The sequence below is a fragment of the Cavenderia fasciculata genome (assembly GCF_000203815.1).
Source record: "Cavenderia fasciculata unplaced genomic scaffold Scf_ET2XIPL01COFD4-5, whole genome shotgun sequence".
Classification (NCBI taxonomy): domain Eukaryota; phylum Evosea; class Eumycetozoa; order Acytosteliales; family Cavenderiaceae; genus Cavenderia; species Cavenderia fasciculata.
The window spans coordinates 2,501,069-2,514,150 of record NW_004457695.1 but is presented as its reverse complement, the minus strand read 5'-3'; the positions used below and the strand labels follow the sequence as shown (position 1 = coordinate 2,514,150).

The 13,082-nt window shown below is 36.9% G+C and overlaps 5 protein-coding genes across 5 annotated transcripts; 2 read left to right on the top strand and 3 right to left on the bottom strand.

Moving 5' to 3' along the window:
* Positions 1-47: 47 nt before the first annotated feature.
* Positions 48-630, bottom strand: DFA_08576 (uncharacterized protein; the record flags this gene model as incomplete). The annotated part of the gene is made up of 2 exons (XM_004356011.1): positions 48-137; positions 259-630. 2 exons carry the CDS (start codon positions 628-630, stop codon positions 48-50), a joined length of 462 nt encoding a protein of 153 aa, XP_004356064.1.
* Positions 631-1,117: 487 nt separating this feature from the next.
* DFA_08575 (uncharacterized protein) lies at positions 1,118-2,080 on the bottom strand (the record flags this gene model as incomplete). The annotated part of the gene is made up of 2 exons (XM_004356010.1): positions 1,118-1,174; positions 1,205-2,080. The coding sequence occupies 2 exons, from the start codon at positions 2,078-2,080 to the stop codon at positions 1,118-1,120; spliced, it is 933 nt and encodes a 310-aa protein (XP_004356063.1).
* Positions 2,081-2,455: 375 nt separating this feature from the next.
* On the bottom strand, positions 2,456-7,219 carry DFA_08574 (uncharacterized protein; the record flags this gene model as incomplete). Its single annotated transcript, XM_004356009.1, has 5 exons — positions 2,456-4,105; positions 4,837-4,864; positions 5,112-5,629; positions 5,719-5,937; positions 6,008-7,219. 5 exons carry the CDS (start codon positions 7,217-7,219, stop codon positions 2,456-2,458), a joined length of 3,627 nt encoding a protein of 1,208 aa, XP_004356062.1.
* Positions 7,220-8,392: 1,173 nt separating this feature from the next.
* On the top strand, positions 8,393-9,399 carry DFA_08573 (uncharacterized protein; the record flags this gene model as incomplete). The annotated part of the gene is made up of 2 exons (XM_004356008.1): positions 8,393-8,506; positions 8,581-9,399. The coding sequence occupies 2 exons, from the start codon at positions 8,393-8,395 to the stop codon at positions 9,397-9,399; spliced, it is 933 nt and encodes a 310-aa protein (XP_004356061.1).
* A 1,086-nt stretch (positions 9,400-10,485) lies between these two features.
* On the top strand, positions 10,486-13,035 carry aco2 (aconitase; the record flags this gene model as incomplete). The annotated part of the gene is made up of 3 exons (XM_004356007.1): positions 10,486-10,524; positions 10,638-10,868; positions 10,978-13,035. The coding sequence occupies 3 exons, from the start codon at positions 10,486-10,488 to the stop codon at positions 13,033-13,035; spliced, it is 2,328 nt and encodes a 775-aa protein (XP_004356060.1).
* Positions 13,036-13,082: the final 47 nt, after the last annotated feature.

Here is a 13,082-nt window from a genome sequence, read left to right as displayed (position 1 = left end):
ATATTATTATTATATTATTATATTTTTGTTGTTGTAGTTGTTGTTGATTATTGATAAGTGGATAAATAATCTTTCATTAACGGCATTACTCTGGCTGATAATATTGGTAGTTGATAGGTAGCCAACATAAATATTTCCTGTGATTGTTTAGATTGTGCCTGGTAGGTTTTTGATGTGAATGAATAAACATATGAATGTTAGTGAATGAAACCTATTGATAGGTTAGGGTTGAGATTAAATTAAGCTGTAAGTTGTTACCTTCATAAAAGATATTCCTTCTCCAGTGGTTTCATCACCTCTTCTTCCAACAACCAAATCATTGAAAGCTCTGTACAGTTCAAATGTAGAACCTTCAATTGTTATACCTTGAGAGATTGCCTTGCTCGAGTTATCAAAGAGTGACAAGCATTCATTGAACTCGTCCTTTGAAAATGTACCTACTGGAGGGTGTCTAAACAAAGGTTCACCCTGAACATTAAACACCTGTACTCGACTGCATATCTTGAGCAACTCTTCAAGCTTTGTATCTTCTTTGCCTACGATTGATTGAATTGGTTGTGGAGCAGCAGTAGTAGTAGTAGTGCCACTGCCACTGCCATTAGAATTGGTTGTTGTTTCATTCATCATCATTCTTTAATATATTTCTTTCCTAATTTTCGTATAGGGTTCTATCTATCTAATCTATCTATTTCTATTTCTTTTATTACTACAATTTATATATTATATATGTTGTTACAACAAACAAAATTATGTTTTATATAAAGAATGGAATGAATGAATAAAATGTAATTAATTAAATAAAATTGATTAAAAACTGACAACCATGCAAGGTCATGTGTGATGGTTTTTTTTTCACAAAGACTGACAAAATATGACCCGTGAGGTTGTACGATGTGGGCATTATAATACACTAATACTGTCTAGAACCCAAGGAAATTCTGATTTCAGTTTGATAAAGTAGGATATCAAATTTAGAACGATTGTTACTATTTTTATAGTTACCAAAAATTGGTTGACTATTGATTCTACTATTGAGGGAGGATAGATCACGATTATGGTACCTTACCGATTAAAAAATATTGTTGGATGTCGAATTCAAAAAGACTATAGTCTTTTATCATTGAATAAATCTATTTATATCAGAGACTGTCTCAATTTTTAAATATATAAACATCTTTTAATAATAAATGTTTTAAATATTTACATTAATAACTTGGATAGAGGATGGATGATTGGTGGATAGTGGATGGATGGATAGATGGATGGATAGATGGAAAGCGGATTTACAATGGGAAGATGGAAAATGATGGTGGATAGATGGATAGATTGATAGCGGATATACAATGGGCAGATGGAAAATGATGAAGGATGGATGGCGGATGGATGAACAGAGGATGGTTGGATAGAGGATGGATGAATGGTGGATGGTTGGATAGAGGATGGATGGATAGTGGATGGTTGGATTAATGCATGAATGGATGGTGGATAGATGGATGGTGGATGGATGAATGGATGATGGATAGGGATGGTGTATAGATGGATGGTGGATGGATGATGGAGTGGATGGTGTATAGATGGATGGTGGATAGATGTATAGTGAATGGTGGATAGATGGATGGTTTATGGTTGATAGAGAGTGAATGGGTTGTTTGTCTATGTAAGAGGAATAATTGTTATTATTATTATTATTTTTTGGTCTTGTGTTGTTGTTATTATTTGTTTTTGTAGTTTTGTTTTTGTTGATACTATTATTATTAGATGATTGTCCAATGGTTTGATGATTGTTGATCGATTGGAGATGAATGTGGAGGGTGGATGGATTGGTGAGGATTGTGAGATTGTTTGATTGGCAATGAGTTAAAATATTACTTGAATTAAAACATGGAATCGATGATTGATGGTCATTGAAGAATGAAATATTATTATTATTATTATTAATATTGATGGAAATGATTGGTTGATGATCGAAAAATGAGATTGGATTTGTTGTTTTGTTGCTGTTCGATTGAACATCTAAAAGAATGTGGTTGTCGGTTGTTGAGTGATTTAATGGTAATTGAAAATTAAAAGGAATTGACATGGATGAATTAAAAAATAAATAATTATTATTGTTGTCAGGAATGAATGAATGATTTGATTGACATTGAGTATCACTTGAATTATAAAATAAAATGGTTGATTGATGGAAAGAAATACTATTATTATTATTATGAATTGATTGATGTTCAACATGGTTGAACAATGAGATTGTGATTGTGTGGTTGTTGTTGTTGTTTTTGTTGTTGTTTAATTGAAATGATTCCTCCTTCTGCTCCTCCTCTTCTGCTAAAAGAAAATGGTTGGTTGTTGAATGATTAAAGAGTAATGGTGATGATTGACAATTGCTCGAAACATCACTTGAATTAAATGGAGTGTACATGTATAATGAGTGAATAAGTGTGACTGATTCATTGGATTATTTTTTGTTGTTATTATTATTATTTGAAGATGGTGGAGTGATTTGTGAATATTGATTGTGAGTTGATTTGTGAGTGTGTATTGTGGTGAGGATTGTATCATGATTGATTGGTGATGATGATGGTTGTTGTTGTTGTATTGTTGTATGATTTGAATGATTGGTTCCGAAACAGTTGAGAGAATCAAAATAATTGTTGGCAACTTTGGTATCTATAAAAATAAAAGAAGAGGAATCAGTAGAATGCTTTAAATTGTCAGAGCTTGTTACCGCGTTGTTGTTGTTTTCTATTCTTGAGATGTTGCTGGAGTATCTTGAAAATGGGCTTGTATTTGATCTTGTTGAATTAATTGTATTTGATAATAAATATAATGTTGATGATGATGATGATGATGTGGAAGTGTTTGAAGAGTTAAAATAATCAGATGAAAATGGAATAGGTGAAATCAATGATGATGATTGAATTAATGAAAAATAGTTATTATTATTATTTGATTGATTATTAATTGGAATTGATTGATGTTTAACATTGTCTAAACATGTTAATGAATTTATGATGTTTATGCTGCTTTTGTTCAATTGAACAAACTCCTCCTCTACAAGAATGTGGTTGTTGGTTGTTGAACGAGTATATAAATCACTAGATTTAAAACATGGAATCGATGATTGATGGTCATTGAAGAATGAAATAGTATTATTATCTATGGGAATTGATTGGTTGAAATATGAAAATGAGATTGTATTGTTGTTGCTGTTCAATTGAACAGACTCCTCCTCCTCTAAGATGAGATTTGATTGATGGTTAACATTGAAACAGGAGATTGAAATTGGTCTACTGTTGTTGAAGTCCTCCTCCTCCTCCTCTAAAATAATATGGTTTTTGGTTGTTGAATGATTTGAGATAAACAAAACATGGCTTGAGTTAAAGTGAATATTGTGTGAAATTAATTGATGTTCAACATGGTTGAAACATGAGATTGTATTGTTGTTGCTGTTCAATTGAACATACTCTTCCTCTTCCTCCTCTTTGTCGCCATAGAAAATAATATGATTGTTGGTTGAGTGATTTAATGGTGACTGGAAATGGGATTGGGACAAAACATTAAAAGGAATAGAAATTGAAACTGAGGAATTAAAAGATAAATTATTGTTATTATTTTTTTTGTTGTTATAGATAGGAATAAAAGTATGGTTTGATGGTAAATGACATTGAGAAACAATATGATTTGAATCAAATTGGGTTTGTGAAATAGATGAATCGATATCGTTATTATTATTGCTATTATTATTATTGTAGTTGGTGTTGTTTTTGTTGTTTTTGTTTTTGTTAAGAATGATTGGGTGTTCAAAATGATTAAAAGATGACAATGAAACGGATGATGGCTGCATCATCATAGACAAAGAAATATTTTTATTTTGGATGATATTTGATTGTTGTTCAACATGGTCGAACAATGAAAAAGATGACAATGAATTGGTGTCGTTGACAAAGACATATTGGTTGTTGCAAGACAAATTGGCAAAAACAGATGATACAACGATACACAAAATAAAGATGATAATTAATGGGTTCATGATTGGATAATGAATGTAAAATAAATGATTTGATTTTTGATTGTTTGATAGGTAGTAGTAGAAATGATTATGTTGCTGTAAGACTATAGATATATGGTAAGTAGAAAAAAAAAAAAAATAAGAGAAAGAGAAATGGTTAATTAAAGTTTAAGAGTTTGAGTTGGATATAGTATAGAGAAGGTAAAAGAGAGGGAGAGAAAGAAAGAGAGAGAGATAATAGTAGAACACTATTATTATCTGTATATCATACGATTTTTGAAACAAGTTTCATAAAAGAAATAAAATGGATGATCAGTGCATAATATAGAGTATGAGAGAGAGAGAGAGAGAGAGAGCAGGTTGGTTAGGGTATACCAAGAAATACTAGGTAATATTATTTAAATATTTTTAATATTAGTTTGTGTGTGGGTAGTGGGGGGTTTATATATATCTGATGCGAATAATTAATTTTCATTGCTGGATGATGGTGATGATTTTGTGGGTGGTGGGGGGTTTCATGTCTCACAGTCAGTCTGTCGTCTTAAACGAGTTTGACTAAAAAGGGGAATGCAATTAACACACCCACATTAAATTTGATGTTCATTGGCTGTCTGTCACACACTGACACGCACGCACAAACTCTAACAAACGAGTGCTGCACTAAGTAGCAGCAGCAACGTGCGTTGCAAGTTCAGTTAACTATTGGTGCTGTCATGATTGATTGATTGATTGATTGATTGATTGATTGATTGATTGATTGATTGATTGATTGATTGATTGATTGATTGATTGATTGATTGATTGTTTGTCGATGCAATAGTAATTACAATCTTTGAGAAAGATAAATATATATATCTATATATAATCATAAAGAATCATTCATCTTTATTCATAATAAATAAATAAATAAATTAAAATTGTCAATTAATTACACATATTAATATTACGGACGGTTTGGGTGTGTGATCCAGATGTATAGAGTTCAAGGGTTTATTCATTTTAGAAATGGTGAGAGGTGTGTATGAGGTGCGTGTACTATCTATCTATCTATCTATCTATCTATCTATCTATCTATCTATCTATCTATCTATCCTATAAAAACTGTCTTGCTTTTCTTCGTCGTAGGAATAGTTTTGAAATGACAGCCTTTTCTTTGATGACGACGGCAGTATCGATAGAGTCTGGTAGTGCTCTGTGTTTACCGAGGAGCATGACAACGATAATGACCAACTTGGAAGACGACTTTAAAATGGCGGAAAATGAAACGGCACCTGGGAAGCCCATCGAGAGACCGACGCAACCAAACGCACTGATAACCTCGAAAATGATGTGAAAAACGGTGAATGTGGGATTACCGGCGTCATCCAATCGGTGTTCTTCAATGATTCCAATCAACAAGATACAAACATAGATGATAAAGATATCACGAATAAGGATATCCTTCATGACGGATTTAGTCTTTAGTTCCGTGTCTTGTGAATATTTTCCATTGACTGCCGATCCCTTTAGAGAAATGACCAATGGATATGAAGATACAAACATCAATCCAACAAATAATATAAGTACCGATGATGATAATAAACTAATATCAACTGAATTAAATCCTGCTGTTCTTGTTGACTAAAAAAAATAAATAACAAAACAAAACAAACATATTAATTAAATGTAATTCCATTCTTGGTTTTTAAAAATAATTATAGTATACATACAACAGATTGGAAGAAATAATTAAAGAATGTATTTGATGAAGATATACCTTCAAATGCCTTATCGTTTGTTTCCAAGATAGCCATTAATGACATTTGGGAGATGGTGAATACCCACCAAACAATCGTCAATATAACGGTTTGTCTGACTGGGAATAAATGTGTGTATAGTGATCTAGGGTTTTCTGCCAAGTGTTCATATGGAACTGGATCTTTTGAAACCTAAATAAACAAACAAATATAAATATATAAATAAATATAATATGATTACTTTTGTTTGTTTGGGTCTTACCTTTTTTAAAACAGATATGATTATACGTAAAAATACTGGATATAAAGTATTACCCATAGCAATTAAAAAGGAGATGGTTACGAGTATGAGAGGTCTATTATTCAATTGTACCAAGTTGTCGGTAAAGAGAACGAATCCACAATTGTTAAATGCAGAGACTGACTCGAAAATAGACCACCACCAAGATGCAACGTTATTCTTTAGCATGACATTATGCACAGAGGTTGCAGATGTGAGGATGTATAATAGAGTAGATCCTATTGCATACACTATCAATTGGTAGAGTGGGATGATATACAGTAGTTTTCCAAGTGACCTATACTCTAAATTAGTCTCAATCGAGTGGACTAATCCTGTTGTTGCAGAAGTTGTTATTGTTGATACTCCACCAGACGACTCTTTTGTTGTTGGAGAATCAACTATATGTTCTAGTCCAACCATACTATCATCTTGATCGTCGTCAATGTAATCGTCGTCCTCGTCATCATTGTCGTGATCATCGTCATCGTCATGGTGATCCTCATGTTCATGTCTACGATGTTCATCCAAGTTGAAATGATGTTGAACTACATCAATACCATCGTGATAGTCATGGTGATGATCATGATCATGATGAATAACCATACCAATACCAATACCAATATGATCATCTGGTTCAGAGTTGTATCTTGTTGCTGGGATTGATTCCTCTTCCTCTTCATCATGATCATCTCCAGGTGTAATGTCTACAGTTCCTTGTAATGGTTGTTTGGCAGGATCCTTTTGTTTATGTTTTCTACGTGGTTTGTTGTTGTTGTTGTTGTTGTTGTTGTCGGATAGGGATGATGTTGCAACACGAGCCTTTTCAAGTCGTCTTGCAAATCTCTTTCTGAGATAATGACGTTTAATGAGTACGACTGGTAGAGTCAGTAGTACCGACGACCCCAATTGCATCAAGACAAAGGTGACCACCTGTGTAAACGCCGACACCTTTGACATATCGATCGACGCCAGTCCCGTCGAAGTAATCGCCGAATAAGAGTGATAGAGACAGTCGAGGAACCTGTGGTCTCTCTCGGCCAGACTGATGACGCATGCACCCAACAAACCAACCATTACAATGTACAAGAAATGTAATCGATAAAAGTAGTTTTGGTCAACATAGACCAATGCCAATGTCAAACATTTTCTCCAAAATGACCATTCAAAAGGTCTCTTTAAATATTCAATCATTTAATAAAAAAAATAACAAAATAAGGTATGTCTATAGTAAACCAAACAAACAAACAAACAAACAAACATCAGTAAATTTAATAACAAGTCATTTCCTCCAATTCATCTCTCTACATCTCTCTCTCTCTCTCTCTATCTCATCTACTTACAATAATAATAATCTAATTAAATATACTATTACTATTACTCTTATAAAAACTAACAATGGTGATACTCTTTGGTTGGTCTTGTTGTTCTTGTTTAATATTCATAATTATACCTTTCTTTCAAAGGTTGTTGGTCAAGCAAGTAAGTAAGTAGTGGTAAGTGAATAGAAAGAATGAGAGTGAGAGTGAGGAGAGGTATATATATGTATGTATGTATGTGTATAATACGAATGAATGAACTGGTGAATAATGCTGCACAACCCATGTTACTTTTTGAAAACGCTGGGAGCTGAAAATCTCACACAACGATGGTACATTAAAAAAAACATTGTGGTTATGATTGATGATCAAACAACAGAACAGTTAGGTTAGGGTTATGATACTAATCAAATCATATGTATCAACGAGAGTAATGAATACTTAATTGACTTTTTGATTCCGTGTTTGGTTTTATCTTCTATCTTATTCATCTACTTGTTCTGTCTGTTCTCTCTCTTCTCTCTTCTCTCTGTTCTCTGTTCTGAATTCTGTGTCTCTCTGGTAAAAGTTTCCATGGAACAAATATTTTTACGACGATTCATAGGTCTTGGTCTGTTTAGGTCTTGGTTCTACCCACCCATATATGTCTGGTCATCTACACGGTCGTGGTCATGACGTCAGTCGAACCAAATTTAGGGTAACATTTCATAGATCGATTTCATCAAGTAGTCAAACGACTAAACAGGCATGCCAGTGAGCGCACATCTACCCCTTTGCTATTAAACGAAACGAAAGAAGATTATTGAGAGTTTGGGGGGTAACGATTTTTTAAGAGTATCTGTCTGTAAACAACTGATTTTACGAGCTTTTGGGGCTTGATTCGAGGTCACACAAAAATCCAAGGTTCACGTGAATTTTAGCTGAGCCTTTTTCGAATTATTAATTTTCACCGAGTCGTCTCGGGTGCACGTCAGCCCAAGCTTTTTAATTACACTCACACGATCATTGTTTATTTAGTATCCTACACTTTATTACACACATACATAAAATGTTCAAGATTGTTTTAGCCACTTTGTTGCTTGTTGCAGTTGCCGCTGCTCAAAAGACCTACCCACAAATCCCAACTACTTTCACCTCTGCCGTTGAAATTAGCAATGACCAAGTATGTCTTTTCTCTCTTTATCTTTATCTCTCTCAAGTTATATACTAACATGTGTTTAATTTACTATTCCTAAGTTGCCTTTCCCAATCCAAGGAAATTTTTACTTTTCACTTGGACAACAAGCCCAAAGAGTCGATGTAAGCCAATGGGGTGCTTCCCAAACCAAGTTGGATCGTTATGATCTCATGTTCTCTTTTACCTATGACGGTTCCAACTGTCAAGTCGACCCAATCACCGACCCACAAAGCTCATACTCTGTCCTCCCAGGTTCCTCATACGAAGGTACCACCGACATTAACAATGATGAAGTCACCGTCTGGTACTTTAACATGATGGATCAAGCTTTCATCACCCTCTACGTCGACGCTGCCACCAACCAAAACTTGGTCCGTGCCAACATGACCTCATCCAACCCACAAGCCTCTATGACCACCATCATGGACTTTTCCGATTTCACTGCTGGTGTCCCATCCGGAGCCTTCCAAATCCCATCATACTGTGTCATCCCAACCCCCAAGCCAATCACCCCAATTCCAGCCAACGTCTGTCCAAACAACCCACCACAAGGATGCTCTTGTGCTCCAGCCCTCACTTTCTGTAACCAAGTCAACTACCCAGTTGCCGGTTCAGCTGTAGACTTTGCCACTGTCGACGGTATGATCTCTGACATGTACAACCAATTCACCCAATTCACCAGCCCATCTGCCAACTGTGCCTCTGCCACCAAGGCCTTCCTCTGTGCCACCATGTTCCCACAATGCTCCAGTGGCATCATGCCATTACTCCCATGTGCTGGTCTCTGTATCTCCTGTGCCTGTGGTGGTCCAACCTCTGCCTGTGCCGTCACCAACGGTACTGCTTGCACTCAATACGGTAGCAACAGTTTTTGTTAAATAAATAAATTAAAAATACGATAATAATAATAATAATATAAAAACAACACAATATGTATATCTGTCACTTTATCTCTTTATTACTTTATCTTTATTAATCTATCTATCTGATTTTATTTGATCGGGTCGGGATGCAAATTAATCTACCACCACAACAAAAATGCCCAGGAGGAAGTTCGCTTTCGCTTCTTCTTTGGGATGATTATTTTTTTCAATTATTTTTTTTGCTGTTCGCAGTGTTGATGAGCCAACATCATTATTACGGTCGACTTTACATTCATTTCCCATAGGTTCCCTCCTAAAGGGTAAGATTATTCTGCAGATACCATTCATTCATCCATCACACTTTCATCATCATCATCATCATCAATCAATGCATTGCTGCGACAATACGTTTGTGGGTTACGTATTACGTAAACCGATATTGACATTGTCGAGTCTTTCGACTTGATTCATTCAACAATAGATAGATGTGTATATATCGGGTAATCACGACATGACGACTTACGAATTCGTAAAACAACCAACAAACAACAAACAACGATCATGATTACGTACCCCCCCTAAACTAATTTAGATATAAGCAACACTCTTCTTCTTGTACTTGTTCATCAATTAATTTAATAATCAATAATTAATATATAAATATATATATTTATATAAATATATATTAAACAAAAAAGATCAACTGATCGATTCATAAACAACAACAATAATAGTAATATTTTATTTTATATAACCACTTTCAATCAATCAATCAATCAATCAATCAATCAATCAATCAATCAATCAATCGGTTCCTTCTCCCAACAACAAACAACAATCCCTCTTCAATTAACTCCATTGCAATCAATAACACACACCCAATACACATCTGCTACTCTGTTATCATTGTTACTGATGAACACACAAATGATTTTTCAACTTCAAACCCAGAAGAGAGTTGAACACTTTTACTAATCATACATTTTTCACTATACTACCATAATCATATATAAATCTCATTATTATTCTATCCTATCTCTTCAACCTACTCTCTCTCTCTCTACCTCATTTTATAGAATATATAATAATACAGATTATATAATGAGTTTTTTAACAGGAAAGGGTGTTGCCCAATCCTTCGTAAGTGTTAGCTAACAAACAAACAGATGGCTGATCATCAGTCAGTATAGTAGTATTAGTTTCTAATCATAATCAATCAATCAATCAACTATATATATATCTTACTATTGTAGAAATATGTATCTAGATCATTCTCAACTGTTGCTCCACCAATGAGCAAGTTGGAGACCAAGACCCTCAACTTTAAGGGAATTGACGCCAAGTTGAAGGAATACAGATTGCATCACAACAAGCCACTCACCCTCGCTGAAAAGATTCTCTATGGTCATTTGGAAGATCCATCAGTCAAGGTTGAAAGAGGTGTCTCTTACCTTAACTTGTTACCGGACCGTGTTGCTATGCAAGTATGTAGTAGTAGTAGTAGTCGTTATTAAAACAAACACTTAACAAAAGGAAGGAAGGAAAGAAAGACATACTAATGTTTGTTTGTTTTTAAATTTTTTCTCCTCTTAGGATGCTACAGCACAAATGGCAGTACTTCAATTCATGTCAGCTGGTTTACCAACTGTTGCCTGTCCAACCACTGTTCATTGTGATCATTTGATTGAAGCCTACAAGGGAAGTCAAGCTGATTTGGACACTGCCAAGGAAGTCAACAAGGAAGTATATGATTTCCTTGCCACCTCTGCCGAGAAGTTTGGTATGGGTTTCTGGAAACCCGGATCTGGTATTATCCATCAAATCGTTTTGGAAAACTATGCCTTCCCAGGTGGTTTGATGATTGGTACCGACTCTCACACCCCCAATGCTGGTGGTTTGGGTATGATTGCCGTCGGTGTCGGAGGTGCTGATGCCGTCGATGTCATGGCCGGTCTCCCATGGGAGTTGAAGGCTCCAAAGATTATTGGTGTCAAGTTGACTGGTAAATTGTCTGGCTGGTCGTCACCAAAGGACGTTATCCTCCGTTTGGCCGATATCCTCACCGTCAAAGGTGGCACCGGATACATTGTAGAATACTATGGCGAGGGTGTTGACAGCATCTCTGCCACTGGTATGGCCACCATCTGTAATATGGGTGCCGAGATTGGCGCCACCACCTCGATCTTCCCATTCAACTCGCGTATGGTCGACTACTTGAACAGCACCGGTCGTCAAGACATTGCCAAGGCCTGCGTCGGTTTCAAGGACAACCTCGTTGCCGATTCCAACGCCCACTATGACCAAATCATCGAGATTGACCTCAACACCCTCGAGCCACTCGTCAACGGTCCATTCACCCCAGACAGAAGCAACAAGATCTCAGAGTTTGCCGAAAACATCAAGAAGAACCAATGGCCAGAGGAATTGCTCGTCGGTTTGATTGGCTCGTGCACCAACTCGTCCTACGAAGACATGCAACGTGCCGCCTCGATTGCCAAGCAAGCCATCGACCACGGCATCGTCTCCAAGGCCAAGTTCACCATCACCCCAGGTTCCGAACAGATCCGTGCCACCATCACCCGTGACGGTCTCACTGAGATTTTTGAAAAGGTCGGTGGTGTCGTCCTCGCCAACGCCTGCGGTCCATGTATCGGCCAATGGAAGCGTGACGACATTGTCAAGGGTCAAAAGAACTCGATCATCACCTCATACAACCGTAACTTTACCGGACGTAACGACTCGAACCCACAAACCCACGCTTTCGTCGCCTCCCCAGAAATCGTCACTGCCATGGCCATCTCTGGCAAGCTCACCTTCAACCCATTGGTCGACACGTTGGCCGACGCCAACGGCAACCAGTTCAAGTTTACCGCTCCAACCGGTGCCGAACTCCCAAGCCGTGGATTCGACGCTGGCGAGAACACCTACCAAGCTCCATCCAAGAACGCCGAAAACATCAAGGTTGCCGTCGCCCCCACCTCTGACCGTCTCCAATTGCTCGAACCATTCAAGCAATGGGACGGCCAAGACTTGACCGACATGCAAGTCTTGATCAAGGTCCAAGGCAAGTGTACCACCGATCACATCTCGATGGCTGGTCCATGGCTCAAGTACCGTGGTCATTTGGACAACATCTCTAACAATATGTTGATCGGTGCCATCAACTCAGAGAATGGAAAGGCCAACGCCGTCCTCAACCAATTCACCGGTGAGACTGCCCCAGTCCCAACCGTCGCTCGTGACTACAAGAAGCGTGGTGTCGGATGGGTCGTCATTGGTGACGAAAACTATGGTGAAGGTTCATCTCGTGAGCATGCTGCCCTCGAACCACGTCATCTCGGTGCCCGTGCCATCGTTGTCAAGTCGTTTGCTCGTATCCACGAAACCAACCTCAAGAAGCAAGGTATCCTCCCACTCACCTTTGCCAACCCAGCCGACTACAACAAGATCACCGGTGACGATATCGTCTCTATCGTCGGTCTCAAGAAGCTCGCTCCAGGTGTCCCATTAAAGATGATCGTCAAGAATGCCAAGTCTGGTAACGAATTTGAAGTCGTCCTCAATCACACCTTTAACGAAGGTCAAATCGAATGGTTCAAGAATGGTTCTGCCCTCAACTATATCAAAAAGAACAAAAAGCAATCAAACTAAATCAAAATTAAAACAACTTCCATAGATCTCCAAAACTCTTTTTTTAA